This window comes from Sinocyclocheilus grahami, unplaced genomic scaffold (genome assembly GCF_001515645.1).
Source record: "Sinocyclocheilus grahami isolate Dianchi unplaced genomic scaffold, SAMN03320097.WGS_v1.1 scaffold969.1, whole genome shotgun sequence".
In the NCBI taxonomy this organism is placed as follows: Eukaryota; Metazoa; Chordata; class Actinopteri; order Cypriniformes; family Cyprinidae; genus Sinocyclocheilus; species Sinocyclocheilus grahami.
The window spans coordinates 189,594-211,074 of record NW_015506148.1 but is presented as its reverse complement, the minus strand read 5'-3'; the positions used below and the strand labels follow the sequence as shown (position 1 = coordinate 211,074).

At 39.0% G+C, this 21,481-nt stretch overlaps 1 protein-coding gene across 1 annotated transcript in view; it reads left to right on the top strand.

Annotated features, from left to right (window-relative positions):
* LOC107564890 (CUB and sushi domain-containing protein 1-like) overlaps positions 1-21,481 on the top strand; it is a 170,197-nt gene that overhangs the window by 48,959 nt on the left and 99,757 nt on the right. Inside the window, exon 3 of the mRNA XM_016250060.1 lies at positions 14,387-14,499. Within this exon, the coding sequence (XP_016105546.1) occupies positions 14,387-14,499 (113 nt within the window). The remainder of the gene's footprint in view (positions 1-14,386; positions 14,500-21,481) is intronic.

Here is a 21,481-nt window from a genome sequence, read left to right as displayed (position 1 = left end):
TCAAATATAAAAAAATATTATTCTGCTATTTTTGTCTTTTGGAAGCTGCATTTAAAATCCACTTGGCTCAGAAATCTGAGGGGGCACATGCCCCCTTTGAATGGGCATGCCACCTCTAAAGAGAGCGCCGGTTATTCACTTCCCCCACCGATAATTCCTGCCAGACCTGAGACTTGAACCCACAACCTTTGGGTTACAAGTTCGACTCTCTAACTGTTAGGCCACGACTGAGCATTAGGTAAATATACAGTATATAAACAGGCAAGCAGAAACGCACACACACATGATCTCTAACATGCAAATGTTTGTTGTGCATGTATATTTGCACATAGCATACTGATTTGCTCATGTGGGTCTATTAACCAGTTAGCACTTTTACATTTTTCAATATTATGACATTATTCTCTACACGATTACAAAGCGTCTATTCAGCCAAAGTGGCATTTCGCTTTTAAGTCACAGAGTGAAGCCCATCAGGGTGTACCACTTTAAAAGACTGAATCAATAGTTTGCTGGATCACACGCTATTCACGGTTTGGTAAGATGGGTTTGCTGCTATTTCATATTGATTGAATGGAGCATAGCCATAGGTTCTTTCACTAGCTCAGCTGTGATTGTAAGAGTTTGAGTCTACGACACTGCTGCATATGAACAATCCCTGTGACCAGTGAAGCATCATACAGCTACAATTGCCCAGTGTCTTTTCGTCTAATTCACAATTCATCAACTTGTCACATTCATTATTTTCACATTTCGTCGAGGTTGGCATAATCACTTTTGAAAAATAAGGTGCACAGGTTTTGAAAGAATGAGGGGAGTTCGATCCAGAGGGCACGCTGCTAATCTTTATACCTTCATCTTAATTTTCCCCTCCATCTCTCCCACACATGCACATCATTCCCTGCATTTTACTGTACTGTATGTTTCTGTGAAAATATCAACTGTTTCTGCAATATACATGGGGTTTGAAATTAACACTTGTCAAAATGCGGATTAAAATCAACCCTGGCGGGTAACGCATATAAACTCACTAGCCAGTTTGGTGGGTTTATGATTCAAAATTGATGACCTCAATTTTTATGCGGCAAAAAGCATAAAAAAGGGTCGCACATAGGATGAGAAGCACCACATCTTTGAACACTTGGTTTTCTATGAGTGTATGCACTCTGGTAGCCCCCAACTACAACTTCAGAGGCTGTTAAAATCCTCACATAGTTTCCATTAAATTACATTAAAAACAATTTGGGACAAATATGTGCAGACTAACTTCACCGTAGACTTGAAGAATGTGTATTGAGCAGTTTTCAGTGTTGTGACCTGAAAAAATCTCTATTTGTTGTCACTTTGTTAATTCTTAAAGTGAACTATCCCCCTTGTTTCAATTCAGTTTGTCCGGTCTCGTCAGTGTTATGGTTGTGTTTGGTTTGTCTGCCTTGTTTGGATTATCTTCAGCTTGGAATATTAGAGACTTTTTGAACCTGATACTCTTCTTCCTGTGCTTTCAGCAACCAAGTTGTGACAGAAGACTGTACCCTCAGAAATGAGAAGATAAAATATTTTGGTCCCAATTGTCCCATTAATAGCTTGTACTCACTGTCCCCTGTGGTTTTCTCTTACACGTCCATCTATGTTTTTGACTGTCAAAACAATAGGTAATAGTTTGATTAAAAAGCTAATCTTATACCTTTTAATATTCATATCCAGTTTGGTACAAATGTCCTACAGTTAGGGTTATATATATATATATATATATATATATATATATACACTGAACAAAATTATAAATGCAGCACTTTTGTTTTTGCCCCCATTTGTCATGAGCTGAACTCAAAGATCTAAGACTTTTTCTATGTATACAAAAGGCCTATTTCTCGTGTGGGTGAGCGGTTTGCTGATATCAACGTTGTGGATCGAGTGGCCCATGGTGGCAGTGGGGTAATGGTATAGGCAGGCGTATGTTATGGACAACGAACATAGGTGCATTTTATTGATGGCATTTTGAATGCCACACACACACACACACACACACACACTATTTGTATATACTATATATAATAAACTATCTTGCAACAAACTTCCAGGAGTCGAGGTGACCAGTTTTCATCAGTCCACCTGGAAACAAGATACTTATAATGTATCCGGGTTGATATGATGAGTATTTGTGGGAAAGAACAGATGACTTGATTTACCGAAGTTGATTTTAGATCTTTTAAAGATAATAAGTGATGTATAAGTTCCACAGTAGCAAGTACACATGATAATTATGTAAAATGATGAATAAAAATAGTGTTTGGGGAGCTACTTGAAAAAAAATGTAGTTTGCCAAGCTACAGGCCAGTAATTTACAGTAGTTAACATAAATTTACATTAAATACAACTTAAAATTATACAGTGCCATTAAAATTGCTTTTGTGTGTGTGTGTGTGTGTGTGTGTGCATTTCATACTTTGTAGATAGTTTTAGATCTTCATACTAAATATAACAAACAAAGGCAGTCTGAGAAAACACGTACTGTTTTTATTTATTTAATTTCTTGTTTACTATTTACTTATTAAAGCAATATATTGAGTGCTTTTACAGCTCTGTGGTGGAATTGACATACTTTCAAACTGCTGGAGGATCATCTAGGTGTTTTATATTTTACATGTTTACAGAAAAATTTTATTAAATTTTCTGCTATAAAAGAGACCTAAAATGCCACACAGGGACTAAATGTGAAATATCACATGACACTGGAAAAAGTATTGTTATTGGAAAAGTAATGCAGCTTTACCAGAATAAGTGACTTCATGCCAATACAGAAAAAATCCAGCTAAAGGTGAGAATAGTTGTTTGCATAAAACCATCTTTAACATAAAACTGTTAGTATTCATGTCAGTGTTTCTTTTGACTTATTGTCAACATTGTACTGTAGCTCATCTGTCAAATCTTGAATAGAATACTTTGGATAGTATTATAGAAGTAGGTATTGTACTATGAAATATTTAGTGACATGACAAAAGATCTGAACAGAAAAACTAATCAGAAAAAGGTCTAATATAGAGAGTGTGTAACTGAAAGGAATGTTGGGTAAAGCCTGAAGGACTGTGTCTACTGATCTCACCTGTCCACAGCCCCAATCTCTGAGTACTCTGCATTGAAAGTACTATGCTGTACCTACCATTGAGCCACTGAGAAATTTTATTGCATCAGAAAAACCTTATATGTGAAGTTTGTTATATAATGCAAACATTACAATGCATTAGTTTACAAATAAATCAGTTTGTTTTTTTTGAAGTCATAAGCAGATAGCACAAGTACTACCTAATAATCAAGATTTGTGTGAAAAGAAATAACAATGTTTGACAATCCTTCACTAGCATCCACACTGCAAATGTGATGTGGTCACATGTGTCTCTGGCTCCTTCTGAATGTGGTATGAGTAATCGAATAACTAAATCTTTTGGACTCCTTTACTGTGATTGATCCTTCCTAACAAACCACACAGTAAACCTTTTTTTTAACAATTGTTTGTGCAGTGCAATGCTTGAGCCCTTGGGAAGTGCTGTAAGGTGTTTCTATGAACAGTAATTTAGCAGGAAGCTGTCGTCATTGGCCAGTCATAAAAGACGCTTTTCTCCATGAAGACCTCTATAAAGAACTTTCCATCCAATGTCCTGTTCTGAAGCTCTTGTTGAAGGTCATGTGTCTTCCATCCTGGTGATTCCAAATTCACATCAAGAAGAGTGATTAGGAGAGTTTAGGAGTTTTTGACTAAGATGGAAACATATAATAATAACAAACAATAAATGACGATGGTTGCAAAAGTTGCTTGGTCCTGCCCACCACAGTAACCACAATCTGGAGTTTAAGAATTTGGTTGTAGTTGCTACACTGCCAGTGATGCTCCCCTTATAATAAACAGAGCTGTCAGGTGGATGTGTCGATTAATTGCAGTGTCAACAGCTTTGTTCATTATAATGTCAGTGTTGTAGCTTTGTCATGCCAATCTGAGTTGCTTGCAGTGTAAGCAGGGTATGCAACATTTCCTTAAACCATTTCTTTTACATTTTTATGGCATATTCATATTTATGGAATATTAAAATTTTGAATGTTGCATTTACCAGCAAAGATATACAATGTATGTTAAAGTCTTATGGACCGAAATAGACAGCAAGTCCAAAACAGGGTGGGATGAAGCAAAAGCTTACCAATTTTTCCACCCCTTATACAATCGTTCCAGTATATCTTAAATCTGTTACAACTATATAATTATATATTATATGTTCCATATAAGATAACACATATGCAATAATTTAAACACCAACCATTTTACCCCAAACAATCAGTAACCCTATAATCACACATCCCAGTGCAATCAGCATTATAACCCATATTCACAATCACCTCTATTCATCCACATATCCTGTAAATAAGGTATTTTTTATACTTTTTAAACTGTTTATTATTTGTACAATGTTTTAACACCTGCTCCAAACCATTCCACAACCTCACCCCACAAATGCGCAGACTTTTTAAATATGCTCTTATTTTAAGCTTTTTAAAGTTGAATTCTTCTCTCAAATTATACCCACTCTGCCTTTCCATAAATATTTTTTGTAAATTTCCCAGAAGTAAATTATTTTTTGCTTTGAACCTGACTTGTGCCATCTTAAATTTAATCAAATCAATTAACTTCAAAATATGTGACTTTAAAAATAAAGAATATCCAACGTTATTGATGATGCTGATTGCTCTCTTTTGTAATATGCATATAGACTGTAAATTAATTTTGTAGGTGTTTCCCCCAGATTCCCACACAGTAACTCAAATACAGTAATGTAAGTCTATTATTGTCAGACTCTGTTCCTTGTTTTGTGTGTGTTTTGCTGCCATGTGCCTTCCTTGCCCTTATTTGGTCCTTCCGGTTCCTGTCCCCATTTAGTTCTATTAGTTCCAGGTGTTCCTTGCTATTAGTTATCCTGCTCATCTGTCTGGCCCTAGTTATCTGCGCTATTTGAGTTCTAGCCTGTTCTGTTCTCCCTTGTCCGGAATTGTATATGTCTACCCTTGCTACGTGTGTTTTCCTTGTTCCCTGGATATTATAAAAACCTTTATGTTTGAATTCCGCTGGCCATGGCTCTCTCCAGCCCGTTGGCTGTTCCTCAGTCAAGCCCACCGGCCGCTCCAAAGTCAAGTTCGCAGGTCACCACTCGCTCAAGCCCACCGGAATCTCTGCTGTCAAGCCTGCCGGCCGCGGCTCTCTCCAGCCCGCTGGCCGTTCCTCAGTCAAGCCCGCCGGCCGCAGCTCACTCAAGTTCACTGACCACACCTTTCACCCCGAACATAAAGGGGAATCTAAGGAGGAGAAGGCAGTCTGCTCCAGCCCCAGAGCTCACTCCAGTGTGGGCTCCAGCCCCCGAATCCAGCCCAAGAGGGCTCCTGTTCCCGAGTTTAGCCCACGGAGGGCTCTTGTCACCGAGTTTAGCCCAGTGAGGGCTCCAGTCCCCGAGTTTAGCCCAGTGAAGGTTCCAGTCCCCGAGTTCAGCCCAGAGAAGGCTCCAGTTCCCATGTTGAGCCCAAGGAGGGCTCCAGTCCCCAAGTCAAGCCCAGGGAGGGCCACTGTTCCCGAGTTAGGCTTACGGAGGGCCTCTAAAGACGATATTCTCCCCAAGGTTTTTTTTGGGGGTAGTAGGGGTCCATCCATGGATGCCGGACCGAGTGCCGACGTCAGGCCCCCTGAGTTCCCTGCTTCGCCATGGCTCCCCAAGCTCCCTGTTCTGCCATGTCTAGTGGCCGGGCCGAGTGGCAAGGCCAAGGCCACGGAGGCCGTCCAGTCATGGCCTTCTGAGTTCCCTGCTTCGCCGTGGCCTCCTGAACTGTCTGATCCACCATGGCCTTCTGAGCTGCCTGCTCCGCCGTGGCCTCCTGAACTGTCTGATCCGCTATGGCCTCCTGAACTGCCTGCTCCGCCATGTCTTCCTAGTCTGCCTGCTCCACCATGGTGCCCTGTACTGCCTGCTTCGCCATGGCGCCCTGAACTGCCTGCTCTGCCATGGCGCCAAGAGCTCCCTACTCCGCCATGGCCCCTGAGATCCCTTTGCCGCCATGGCACCCTGGACTGCCCACCCCCCCTCCCTGGTGGAATTGTTACGGCGCAGGATGCACATTCTGGGAGGGGGGAGTAATGTCAGACTCTGTTACTTGTTTTGTGTGTGTTTTGCTTCCCATGTGCCTTCCTTGCCCTTATTTGGTCCTTCCGGTTCCTGTCCCCATTTAGTTCTATTAGTTCCAGGTGTTCCTTGCTATTAGTTATCCTCCTCACCTGTCTGCCCCTCGTTATCTGCCCTTTTTGAGTTCTAGCCCGTTCTGTTCTCCCTCGTCCGGAATTGTATATGTCTACCCTTGCTACATGTGTTTTCCTTGTTCCCTGGATATTATTAAAACCTATATGTTTGAATTCCACTCCTCGTCTCCAAGCTCCTCACAGTAGCGCACCGTGTGTGTGTGTGTGTAGGGGATCATTCACAGCTAGCAGTGCATTAAATGATTTTAAAGCATGTTATCAGCATGAGGAGAGTATTCGGTTGAACAGGATTGAATTTCTAGGCCAAAGTTATAACCAAAAGTTATTAATTTATTTATTTTTAATAGTGGTCATGCTATGAAATTGGTCCTAGAGACCCCAGAGTTGGTCAGATTACTATTCAGGACCGCAGACAGTGTACTAAATGTAATCATTTTCCTATGGTACGGTTGATAGGGCTGTCATAGACTCCTGTTTGGGAAGAATAATACAAAAGAAAACCAAGTTACAATGGAGGTTACACACCCCCTGACCTTACACACCCTTGAAACATATATAATAAGATACAATGAGATGGAATAGGGGCTATCACCACAACACTTTTCCAAAAGTGTCTACACAATTTGAGTATCCTTAAGTATTACTTAGCTTGTCAGAAGAATCAGGAGAAGAAAACGATGGAAAAAATGTCTTGTAGGCTTGTAGAATGGAGCTTTGTCAGGAATTCTATTCCATAGCAGACCAGGGCGTTGCCGCTTCATGATTGATGCACTTGTACTGCAAGTCAAGGAGAGCTGGGGCTTGCCGAGCCATGTGATGGATATACCAATATATTGTGACTACACCAGTGGTGGTCACCAGTGGTGTGCTCACCCTTATACAGGATGACAAATGTTTTACCTGGTGGCCAATTCATGATTCACTCTGTATAGACTATTTTTGGGAGAGTTCAAATCAGGGAATGAGTCTTCCTCCTGGGAAAAAAAGACCATTAGTTCTAAAATTACATGAGTCGAAGGTACCCTAGAGGTTATGACAAATGTAATATGGAGGTAGTGAAAAAAAAAGAAGAGAAATAAATAGGACAAAAAAAGTGACAATTGGAATTTGTTTTACACAACTAAAACCGGCTGTCTTCTACATACATTTTTAATGAATGAATTGTGGCTGTTAAAAGCAACATGAAATTATATATTTTTTTCTCACATTTATTTGTATAGGCCTTTTGACGATGCATATTGTTTCAGAGCAGCTTTACCATTTTTTTTCCTACACTACAATTAAGATTTATTATCAGAGGTGACCGTGTCACCTTTAGTCACCTTTATTTATACAATACATATAGTTTCAAAGCAACTTTACAGGGATAAACAGGAAAATAATCATTAAATTATGCAAACAGAGATGAATTCTGCTGTAACGCAACTCTAAAATAATAATAATAATAATAATAATAATAATAATGTCATTATTCAGCTGTTCAAAGGTCAGTTCAAAGTTGATTCAGTTGATTCAATGTTTTATGGACAGGGCACTTATGATTAACTCATCATATGTTTCACCTGTATTATCATGGTGGTTATCAATGTATTTTAAGGTACAAAGCTGATTATTGTATATATAGTAGCATTATATTGCTTAATGAAATTTACGATTGTACTGTCAATTGAAAAATATAAAAGCACAATGTAAATGTCATTACACGCTACCTAAAACACGGTCAAACTTAGTTGTGTTTGTGTGTGTGTGTGTGTGCATGTTTACTATTAAGAAAATATCCTTAATGTTAATAATAATGAAAAATAAACAAACAAATAAATAACTGAACTAAAAAATATGCTGACAGTATTTTGGCTTGCACATTGTGATATTTACATTGTGCTTGTATATTTTTCAACTAGTGTGTGTAATAAAAAAATATTTGATATATATTTTGCCATTGTCTAGTGTAAAATAACACAAATACATCATAGCCTTATATATATCAAATTTCTTTTTCTGTTCAAAAGATAAAATGGAAATCTGTGACCTCAAAAAATCGAATACTCTTGAATGATATACTGTATAAGTCAACACACTGCTGTAAACTGCATATGTTTTAGTTCTTTTTGAGAGATGTGTGACGAACTGATTTTATTTCACTTACAGTAGGAGGATATTTGGTGCTGCTGAGAGCAACATTAGACTTTAAAAGTAAAACATGGCCTTATGAAACTGACTATGAGAATCGCATTGTGACTTTCAAAAGAGCACAGAGACTAAATATTTTACTTTATACTCATCTCAGACATCTGAAGCATCACTTTTTTTGTCTTTTAACCTAAATCCTCATTAGTTCATTGCAAGCAGTCACATTTTGGTGACCTGGTCAGCTAGATTGTTTTTCTGATTGAATGTCTGTTCAAAAGCATAGCTTTGCTCTTCAGAATCCCCAATGGTATGTGTGTCTCACAGTGATATCTTTCCCCCTCATTCTCTACATTCATAATAGCAGCCTGTGAAGGTCAGGACACATAATCTTTCAAATGATGTTCACTAGAGCAATTATGCATCTCTTATTTCAAAAGAGCAGAGCAAAACACAGTGGGTCATTTCAAGGTGGGTTCATTACTGTACAACTTTTTCTTCTGTACAATACAACACAACTAAAGTTAAGCTCAAACTAGCCTAGGGGGTTGCAGAAGTTCATGAAGTAATTCAGGAGCAGGTTTTCATTCTAAAGTGTGTATGACGTCAGAGTCTCTAAATCACTTTAGACCAACTTGAAATTCTAGCTTGTTAGAGCTGGGTTATATTCTTTAGTACTGGTTTGTTGTTAGTCCAGCTGGTAGACCAGCATAGACATGCTCATCACCAGCAAATGTAACTGGTAAAAATATCTAAAAGTTGGAAGACAACTTGATTTGACAGAACAGGTCCATGGCAGTTGGTTTATAATTGGGTTTAACCTAATTCTTGCTACTGTACCATACTCCTTATTTTGGATTATAATGATTTGATCAATTTTAACAGGCATCTAGCTGAAATCAGACAGGAATTTTAAGAGTTTTAAAGGAGTAGTACTCCTTAGAGTAATAGAGTGAGGAGACTATTCAGTGGTCTTACAATAATCACCATTCGCTTTTTTTCCCCCACAAGGTCTTTGCCAGCTTCTTCAATAATAATTAAAAAAAAGATAAAGGGGCTTATTGAAGTCATAAAAAATGTATATATATATATATATATATATATATATATATATATATATATATATATATATATATAAGTAATCTAGAGCAGGCAGGAGAGGAAGGTGGTCACTAATACGAGGGTATTCCTTGTTACTGATGTTGAGGATCAACACAGGCCTTCATTAAGTAATATTTGAAATGAAGCCAATTCACTTTTTCGTTCTGAGCTAATGCATTCTGGGCTGGCTCTTCCAGAACCTGTCTGCACAGACTGTGATTAAACGACTGTGATCGCTTTTGATATGGGCTTTAATAAAATCTCTAGATGCTCAGCCACACAGTCTTCTTCAGATAAAACACAACACCCTTCCACAGACCAGTGTTTGCACATGAAAAAAAATGATGAAAATGTTCTATATGCCCAGTGGACAACTCATTGTGGAGGAGGGAGATAATATCAGTTCATAAGCTAGACTTGACCTGTGAACCCTCACGGAAAACACAATTCTTGTAAAGTCATGCTTGGATAATCATATTACATTGGCAGAGAAATTGCAGGTAAGCACTTCGGCAAAACTGCCATTATCTAGCTGCTGTACATGCCAGCAAGCACTCAGACAATTTAGTTTGGATTAATGTGGCTGGAATAAAAGACTACTGTTCAATAATGCTGTCATCACATACAAACACCTAACTTTGCTATTTCAGTTCCTTTGTTAATTCAATCTTTTATCTTTGACACACTCAGTGGGTGAAGAAAAATTATATTCCTTTTAACCAAAGCTGTTTTGTTTTACTTTTCTCTATGTTCAGGAGTGAAAATAATCTTGTAAATTGTTTATTCTCCCACCATGATTCTGAGAAATAAATAAATAAAAATTATATATATATATATATATATATATATATATATATATATATATATATATATATATATATACACATAACTAAACTAAGCAAAATTACATGTAATTTACTAGAGGTTCTGACAAAATGCAAATTGCACTATTCACTATTCATTTATTGAAGGAATGATTCAGTGACTCGCTCATGAAGACTACACTTGTTTCATTCCTGAATAAACAACGTTTTTAGAACGGATCTTTTTAAGTCACTTGTCGCCACTTGCTGGCGTTACACTGTAATTGATACAATGTTTATTTGAAGCGTGAATTCACTTTCAAAAGGAGATTTACTCTATTTTGATCACTACTGTAGTAGACAACAGTTTTTATCCGAACTATAAACTTTTATCCCAGTACTTCTGTGATTATTTGAATGTTTGTAACATGGATGTTTCATACATTAACTGCTCTGGGCCAGCGGCAGCACGAAAGCAGATTTTAATATTACAGTGTGATCCTTTTGTCAAAGGTTTAATAGACATAGCTGAATCGTTGTCATTTAGGAACAAGATTGCGTGGGCGATTGAATCTAATCCTAATTCATTTTTTATGTCATTCCCAGCCTAAACCTTAGGAATTAGTTTCAAGATGGGTGAAAGGTAGTCAGTTCCTAAGAAACTACATGTGGACAAAAGTCCTCTCCTTTCCAGTCCTGCTACTGGGGTCTTCTTCTTGCCCTCTGAAAGGTGTCTCTTTACTGTGGCAGTTAGAAAGGGGCCCTACCATAAAACTGTGCCCTGAAATGCCCTAGAATGTTCACTAAAATTCCGATGATCTCTTGAAAATGTTGGTCAGATTTGTCCCATAATCCCAAAGTTATAGCTTTCCATATGAACTATTCCAAGAGCAAATTGTGTGAGCAAATGTATTCACATTTATTTATGCCTGCAACCTGGTACTCATGGTGCTCATACTTGTCTATTTTTAATTTTACAAGAAACATCGGCTTAACTTAAATTTAAAGGGGTCATATGATGTTGCTAAAATAACATTATTTTGTGTATTTGGTGTAATGAAATGTGTTTTATGCGGTTTAAGGTTAAAAAAAACATTATTTTCCACATACTGTACATTATTGTTTCTCCTCTATGCCCTGCCTTTCTGAAACGCTTTGATTTTTACAAAGCTCATCGGTCTGAAAAGCGAGGTGTGCTCTGATTGGCCAGCTATCCAGTGTGTTGTGATTGGCCGGATACCTCAAGCGTGTGAAGGAAATGTTATGCCCCTTACCATACTGTGATGCCGTCTCCTGGCACAACCAGACAAAACCAATACAACCCATTACAAACGAGGCATTTGTTGCATCCAGTGGGGACATAATTATGGATTATAATGACTTATACTGTCTTTTTACGCGCTGCGTTGCATCACGCTGCGTAAACATAAAATCATGTCTGCATTTGTGATCGGAGAAATGACAAACAACAAACTCTACTCTACACTGCTCAAAACTCGCGTTTGAATCATCAGTGGCAAATCCTTTAAATATGAAAACATACTTGCAGTCTGTGAGTCAGAACAGCCGGCATTGTAGTCTACTCTCACAGGATCAGGAAACAGTCCTCCATAAAAGGCTGCACACATCTTAATATTTGGGTTGAACTGTTCTGGAACAGTGTTGTAAATACAACTTAACCACTTATTTCTAGTCGTGTCCCAGCTCTAGGCATGATGAAGCAGATACCGTCCTCTTTTGGAAGGCCAAACAAAGTAGTTTCGCTTTCACAACGAAACACGGCAACAACAATACTACAGCGAGAATCAAAGTTACGCCTTCTTTCTTTGCGTGATCATTTGAGCGGTGTTATGCAAATCTTCCCACATCGTGACGTAGACATGTGGGGGCGTGTTAGAACGAGCCATTTTAGGTAGGCGTGGTTGACTCTTAACTTTTATAAAGAATATCTCTTTGGATTTGAAACTTTAGTCTTTGCAAAATTTTAATCGCATCATATGACCCCTTTAACAGCTGAAATTACCACTGAGTTCCCTTTCAGTCAGTCACGTTCTACGTTACGTCAGTCGTGACTGACGAATTGGGATCTTGCCCGAGAGCTCAATCACCTTCAAGTGTTAACTAAACAAGCCAATGACTGCCCGCAGGAAACCGGCGCAGCCCGCCTCTGCCCCTGCTAAGCCCGTGAAGCGCCAGAGCAGGTGGCGTCCCTGAGACGGGCGACCCGGAGCTCTTGGATCCTGCTCTTCAGGAGATGGTGACTGCACCACTCCTTCCCCCGGAGGAGGGCCGGGTGGAGAATCTTATGTTTCCGTTTGTTTTTGTCCCGCCACTGGCTCCCGGGTCCCAAGAGGGCGAGGATGGCGGTGCACGAGACCCAGTCTCCACACGGCCATCCCCGTCTCCCTTCGCTAATGGGCAGCAGGGTTCGGTTCAAGGATGCTATGCCTCCTAACGAGCCCCCTGCCCAGCCGTGGAGCCAGGTAAGTGGTGTGCCGCGCACTCAGACCCCACCCTGGGACGCACGGCCTCCCAGGTTGGGTCCCTGTGCTCCAGTTGTGCGCAGTTGAGCGCAGTTGTGCGAACACAGGGATATGGTGCTCAGTCACCTCAGCCGATTGGGGCTTCGGGTCAACTGGGAAAAGAGCAAACTCTCCCCGGTGCAAAGGATCTCTTTTCTCGGCATGGAGCTGGACTCGGTCAACCTCTGAGCACGTCTTCTTTCCCTGGCAGTCGTTCACTGCCATCTCTGCTGCGTAGTATCTCACCCCAGGCGGGTTGAGTCGACCGCAGGGACTTCCATATGTAGTACTGCCCTGGGCCAGTCCATATGTGTAATTCCACATGATACCTCCTATGTGCGGGATGTGGCTTCCGTAGCGTCCCGACTGGGTACGCTTTCCCAGTGTTATCCAATGTACCACTGTACTCTGCCTAGCCGCTGTCCTATCTTCTACCCCAGCTGGTGTGGGGGGACTTGCCGGCTTCCGCAGGGCACTGGAGGGGGTCAGCAATAGTGGCGTTTTCCATACGGATCCCAATTCGTCAGTCACAACTGACGTAACGTAGAACGTGACTGACTGAAAGGGAACGTCTAGGTTACTTGTGTAACCCTCGTTCCCTGAAGGAGGGAACGGAGACGTTACGTTCCGTCGCCACAGTTGCTGTACCACCGCTGTACGGCCGGGGCACGTAGTCTCGGCTCCTCAGCGAAAAACTGATGTGCGTTTGCGCTCTCCTTTTATACCCGCGCTGCAGGGCGGGGTGCGCGTGGCGTAACACGCACGCCAACTGTCATTGGCTTGTTTAGTTAACACTCAAAGGTGATTGGGCTCTCGGGCGAGATCCCAATTCGTCAGTCACGACTGACGTAATGTCTCCGTTCCCTCCTTCAGGGAACGAGGGTTACACAAGTAACCTAGACGTTTCAGCTATAGAAGATCAATGAAATACTTTGAGCAATAAAAATTTCCAGTGAATTATGATAATCTTGATATTTGCAAATGACAAAGTTAGAGATTAGTTGGTTGCTCAAAACAAGAATTAGGGAGTCTGTGCTATGTTCTGGTTTTACACTGGTCTGAGATAGCATGAATCATCTTTAGAGAATTCCATGAACTTTAGCTGATGTGTTAGAGTCAGAAAACCTCTGCTACTTAGCTGAGACCTCTGAGGAGTGAGACTAGTTTATTTCTCCTGGCTTTCATCAAATAACTTGTTTTATCCTTCAATCGAGAGCCACAGAGGCTGGTCTTTGTTATGGAGGACCCTTGTTTTATCTTCAGCTTGTTATTGTTATCTAATTCACTAGGGTGGTGTCAAAGGTGAGGCAGTACTCTGGAGTCATAGGGCAGTGAAGTGTGCTCATGCTCCCTGAGGGCGACCAAGATGATTTGGTCCAGCTCATTAAAAACTTGACAAAGAACAGTGATACTTTAGAAAAGTGCAGGAATGAATTAAACTGTTACCTCTTTCTTTCTTCTTTTTTTTATGTGAAATGTATATTGTGCATCAAATTCTAATAATATACTGACAAACACTTACATTGCATTTATAAATTTCATTCCAGGTTGTCTGGCTTCATGTTGCCATCACCCATCGTAAGTACGGGGTCGATTTTGGCACTATGGTTTACTACAGACTTTGCAGTTAGTGCCCAAGGATTTAAAGCAATCTATGAAGGTAAGAAACATTGTTTTTTACCATGCAAGTCTACAATGATTCTTGTGTGTTGAACGTCATTGCTTATTCTGTATTTTAATGTTTTCTACCATCCTTGATTTTTGCCCCAGGTGCATTTGCTTAGTTCTGGTCTAGCCATCTGCATTTTTGACAACAGAATGGCACACAAATGTGCATAGCCAGACTTTTGTCTATTGTAGGGGTGTGAGATGTTGAAGAAAAATGTATTATGCATTAGCATGGTAAATAATGTGATATTTGATATGCTATATGATATTTCTTCTTCTAAAATTAATTTAAATTGCATTAAAATTTATTTAAAAAATATATAACCAACATATACTGTATGTTTCACATTATTTCAGGGAAAATAAAGCATCACTACAACGTCTGAAAGAGAACAGCCATGTTTTACTGTTCCATAAAACAAATCGGACATTGTTAAAGCCTGATTGTTGCTTACGTTCGGCAAAGAGGGCTGATTCACCTGTTTTTGAAGATTTTTCTGCCAAGCAAACCTGAAAAATGGGGCTGCACGATTAATCGAAATTAAACAGGAATCGCGATTTGGCAAAAGCTGCAAATTTCCATGCACAGCTTGTCTGTGAAGCACGGTTCTGTGATCAGTAGTAAATACTGCTAAAACCGAAGGGCAGAGGGCGCTCTTGTGCTGAAACTCCAAATATTCCCCACAGAAGAAATGTAATGCACGTCCTTTCAAGAAATCCCTATTGCTGTAGCTGAATAAACAGCAGATTGAACAAGTAGCCCCAGAGTGCAGAGTCCTGCTGTATTGGTTTATAATACAACGGAGCTTATTGGCATAGACGCTTGAGTCATGAGCAGTCTTTTATGTACGTTTATACAAATGATCTACGCTGTTTGGCTGTACTACAGAGAAATATTAAGTGCTAACCATGGTGATTTCAATTAGAATAAATTGGCTATTTTTTTTTTTTAACTGAAGACGAAGTAGTTAGATTAAGTTACTGTACAAATAAATGCTTGGTGACGGCATCTCCTTGTACTTCGGGCAGAACAGAGCTGTGCTCGCGTATTAAGTCTGCAGAAACAAATTCTTAATTCGTGACCACGATATAGTCCTATACCTATATCAAGTTAAATGAAGTCAGATTTATTTGTACAGTGCTTTTCACAATACACATTGTTTAAAAGCAGATATAGGCTACAGAAAGTCATATATCATACCTTACATTGAGCAGTTTTAGAGCTGGGCGATATGCTGATAAAAATGATCCACTGTTTGAGATTTAGCTATTTTGTATAATAATATATTACATTATTATATTATTAATGTGTGCAATAAATATTAACAATAAGCAATAAATGTTAATATCACTTCTCTGCTGTGTATTTTTATTTATACTTTTATATGTAGGTTATTTATGCAAAAATTAAATTACTGGTTTTGTGGTTACTTTAAAAAGAACCAGAAATCACTGTAAAATAGAACTAAATACTTTACTGTATACCCCTTTCAAACTTGTAGTATATAGTCATTACTTAATAAACAAAAATATTAATCACAGCGAAGGTCTCTTTTACTCACCTTCTTAAAATCTGCAAGTCCTCACATACCCATATTGCACAGATTTACAGCTCCAAGTGATTTTATATTTGATAGTTATGCAGCTAGGACTATATGGCTACAATGAGTGTTAATTATTGAAACTAATTTAATACACAGATTGAGGGGGTGGTGGACACACAAATATTTGGATTGTTAATACCTGATGTCACGTGGACAATTATTATTTGTATTTTTTTACTATAAAATAGCAACCTTTAAAAACCTTTTTTATTAAAAAAGGTCTATACATACACACACACACACACACACACACATATATATATATATATGCACATTTTAGAGTGGCCTTTTATTGTGGCCAGCCTAAGGCACACCTGTGCAATAATCATGCTGTCTAATTAGCATCTTGATATGCCACACCTGTGAGGTGGATGGATTATCTCGGCAAAGGAGAAGTGCTCACTAACTCAGATTTAGACAGATTTGTGAACAATATTTGAGAGAAATAGGCCTTGTGTGTACATAGAAAAAGTCTTAGATCTTTGAGTTCAGCTCATGAAAAATGGGGGCAAAAACAAAAGTGTTGCATTTATAATTTTTGTTCAGTGTACTTTAGTTAACATGAACTAAGAATAAACAATAGCCTACTACATAATTTATTAATCTTAGTTAATATTAATTTCAACATTTACTAATGCATTATTAAAATCAAAAGTTGTATTGGTTAAAATTAGTTTATGCACTGTGAACTTACATGAACTAACAATGAACAACTGTATTTGTATTAACTAATGTAAACAAAGATTAATATATACTGTAATACATGTTCATTGTTTGTTCATGTTAATGTTAACTTATTAAATGACACCTTATTGTAAAATGTTATTTTTTATTTGTGAACTGATGTTCAGCTGTTCTTTTTAATAGTCAACTTATTTCGGGTCATCATCATAAAAGCTCTGTAAACACTGCCACAGACACAAAGATATAGCTTTCATTTCATCACGCTGCATGCTCACTAAAAACTGAGCAGTCATCACGTTTTCAGACCATTTCAAGTTTTATTTTTACGTGATACAAGGTAGTGGTATCTAAAGCCTGTGTTATACTTTCCGCATGAGCAATCCGGATGCGGACTACTTGTATTTATACTTCCGAAAGCCTACGCTGATGGTCCGCTCTGCGGACGTGTTCCATACATGCATAGTAGATCGGCTTGAACAATAATCAAACATGTGAACTAAGAATTGCCCAGAGTTATTGCACATCTGGTTGTCTTTATATAGTTTTATCGATGGATTGTACAGGTTTGAGTAGCAACGGGCGTCTTCACACAGCCTGCACATGCACAGTAGCTTACTGACCGCGCAAAAAAATGGGAGGCATGCAGATGTCCGCTTAGAGCCTCCACGCACACTCTCCGATGACGATTTTTACGTCACGCATACCATAGCGGACCTTAGCGGACTCGCGGACGCGGAATGTATAACACAGGCTTAAAGGGATAGTTCACCCAAAAATTTAAATTCTGTCATCATTTACTCACCCTCAAGTAGTTTCAAACCTGTATGAATGTCTTTGCTCTGCCGAACACAAAGGAAGATATTATGAAGAATGTGGGAAACAGAGCAGTTCTGGGGCACCACTGACTTCCATCGTATTTTTTTCTCCTACTATGGAAGTCAATGGTGCCCCAAAACAGCCTGGTTACAAACTTTCTTCAAAATATCTCCCTTTCTACCCATTTATACGGGTTTGGAACTACTTGAAGGTGAGTAAATGATGACAGAATTTTCATTTTTGGGTGAACTATCCCTTTAAGTGGGAGAGTTGTTTATTCAGGCCTATTTTATAATTAGTCAATAACGCCATAATTTTCTTCATTCAGACCGAGAGCTCGCACGAAAACAAGAGGTGGGATTTATCACACGAACCAATCACATCCAATCATAACCATATCCAATTATAGCGCGATGGAGGCATTGCCTCCTCTCACGTGACTTTCCCCCATTCATCTCATGAGCCTCCAGAAAAGTCAAGGCACGCTTTAGGGTCTCTGTAGAACGTCAATGAACTGAAAGGGAGGCACGCTTCCGCTGTAACTTTACCTGCGGGTGTCGCTGTTGAACAGTGTTACTTTATAAAAACTAGTGACTTTTAGACTTTCAATATCATATTTTTAGTTTTATTTTTGTAATATCGATTATTTTCTCATCCAACTTTTTGAGGAGACACTGCCTCCCTTGCCTCCTTGGAGGAAACGCCCCTGATATTTTTTTGTTAAGAGGTAAACAAGGAAACATAAGTTTGCCATGAAAACATTTTATTAGCACTTTGTACCAAGTAATCCACGTGAAGCATTGGGCAACGTACAACTCATCTCCTTAAACAAACAAACAAAAAAACCCGACTGTGCTTTAAACATAACAATTATGTTTTTTAATGTTATGTGTCTGTTACTAAAATATAGTGAATTATCATCATTTGCATATAAAATAACAAATTAGTGATGGAAATATGAAGTTGCAAGTTTTTATCTCGCTGTTGTGAGTTTATATATATATATATATATATATATATATATAAACTTTTTTTCTACACGGAGCTACAATTCCCTCATTCTCGATTTCATAATCGAGATTTACATGTTGTAACTTCAGTCAGCATGTGGTCATCTCCTTTAAAACCAAAATACTGCCATATCTAGTGATGTGACGTTCGGCACCGAGGCTTTGAAGCTTGTATGAAAACAAACAAACAAACATCTCACAGTGAAGCGCCACCGGAGCTTGCTTCGTTTTGCCATAACTACATGATCTGCGACGTCCGAAGTTTCGTTTTCGCACACACCCATGTGACTGCTTCGTATTCTGATTCAAAAAACGCAAACCCATTGCGCAGGTTTCAAGTGTCATTCATTACTTTGATAAGAATTAATCATAATGCGAATAAATATTTACATGTGTAGTTTTGTGCATGTTCAGTTTGTTATGCCCGCTTCACAAGCACTTCAACGGACCATTCCACAATAATCTTGCCATGCTTATTTTTTTCATAAATTTGTTTGCAGACTCATTTGTTCATACTTTGTGTAAGTACAATGACATTTTTTTATTTTTATTGCTTTATATGGTTTTTGTTGCACAAATTGATTTATTATATGAAACAGTCCAAAAATGGTTGGGATGTCTGGGACGCAAAGGCACCCTTTTGCACCTTTGACCACAAGATGGCAATAGTGTGCAACGTGTTGAAAAGCTTCGAGTAATTAACCATTAACCATTAACCATTTTTTTTTAGTCCCGCTCTTGCAAGGTTCTATTCCGCACCCACCCGCTCCCACTATACAGGTGCATCTCAATAAATTAGAATGTCATGGAAAAGTTAATTTATTTCAGTAATTCAACTTAAATTGTGAAACTCGTGTATTAAATAAATTCAATGCACACAGACTGAAGTAGTTTAAGTCTTTGGTTCTTTTAATTGTGATGATTTTGGCTCACATTTATCAAAAACCCACCAATTCACTATCTCAACAAATTATAATACTACATAATACCAATAAAAATATTTTTACTGAATTGTTTTCCTTCCGGAAAGTATGTTCATTTACTGTACATGTACTCAATACTTGGTAGGGGCTCCTTTTGCTTTAATTACTGCCTCAATTCGGCGTGGCATGGAGGTGATCAGTTTGTGGCACTGCTGAGGTGGTATGGAAGCCCAGGTTTCTTTGACAGTGGCCTTCAGCTCATCTGCATTTTTTGGTCTCTTGTTTCTCATTTTCCTCTTGACAATACCCCATAGATTCTCTATGGGGTTCAGGTCTGGTGAGTTTGCTGGCCAGTCAAGCACACCAACACCATGGTCATTTAACCAACTTTTGGTGCTTTTGGCAGTGTGGGCAGGTGCCAAATCCTGCTGGAAAATGAAATCAGCATCTTCAAAAAGCTGGTCAGCAGAAGAAAGCATGAATTGCTCCAAACTTTATTGGTAAACGGGTGCAGTGACTTTGGTTTTCAAAAAACACAATGGACCAACACCAGCAGATCACATTGACAAATAAAAGTGTAGTCTGCACAAAATTGTATGTTATTTTCTTCGTCTTGTCAAGAGTCTTGAATTTATTGACTTTGACTTGAATTTATATGAATTATCTTAAGACACAAAATTTGTTTAATATGTTATGCAACACAGCAGAAAAAATTAAAATGTTGTACAAAAATTGTATTTCTTGTTTTTAGTCGTCTTGTCAGGATATAATTCGTTTAACATTGACAACACAATAGGGAAAAAGTGTCGCAGAGACAAAAATATATATATATATATATATGTAGGTTGTACAAAAATAGCCTATTAGCTATTTTTATCTGTCTTGTCAAAATACTAAATTCGTTTGACATTTTTAGGAAAAGTGTCGCAGAGAAAAATAAATAAATAGGACATCTTTCATTTAAAATTATAGGCTAAGAAAAATCGAGTTGAACGTCCTTCAATGAAAGCGCATCTACACTTTGCTCCATCCTTATTCTGCTCTGTCACTCATCGACAAACTGCCTGTTCTGTCTGAGGGCCGTATATTTACCACCGGTACAGCCTGCTCTGAGCATCATTATGCACATGCTGCGCACAGACCACGCAAATAAAACGCGTGACGTTTTAAGCATGCGTGCAGCGTGTGCATAACAGTCATAAGCGCAAGCTGTACCGGTGGTCAATAAGAATAAAGCGCAGATATGCTGTTCTAATTGGATGTCGGGAACGGGATATTGCTAGACCGCCCGCTCCCATTCAAATTACACCAGAGTTACTGACCGCTATCGTGTTTTATTCGTGAATTTAATCCCGAGGCACAAAAAATCCGGTCGGGTCGCGGGAATACAGACCTCTACCTCGGTGCTTCGCAAAGCTTAATTTCTTAATTTCACGCCATAACTGCGGGTGCCTCGTTTTATCAGATTAGCTCGGTATGAACTTGTTGATTGTCTTGCGGCAGAGCGGCAGAGCGCATATCCCAACTAACATCCGAGTGCCAGATGCTATACATTTTTGAAGTATTAAATCACCCATTTATATGTATCGCGATATGCACATTTGCGATATTTAGATAATTTCGATATATCGTTCAGCCCTAATTATATCTGCACAATTTTGTTTCCAGGCAGAGTGATGCACACAGACTCCTGCAACCTGTGTATAGCCAACCAATCCTATTGCAACTGTCGATTTCCTGCTAGCACTCTCCAGTTTTGTGTGCAATATGCCTGAGACAGTCATTGAACAGACTGGTCTGTGTGTGTTGCCATCTGGGGCTGAGACTAGATTGCGCATGAATCATGATTTTTTTGGCAGATTAGATTGAAGTATGAGTGCAGTGGTGCATTTAAACACTCTAAGGAGCTGCTCTCTCTGGTTTGGTAAAATACTGTC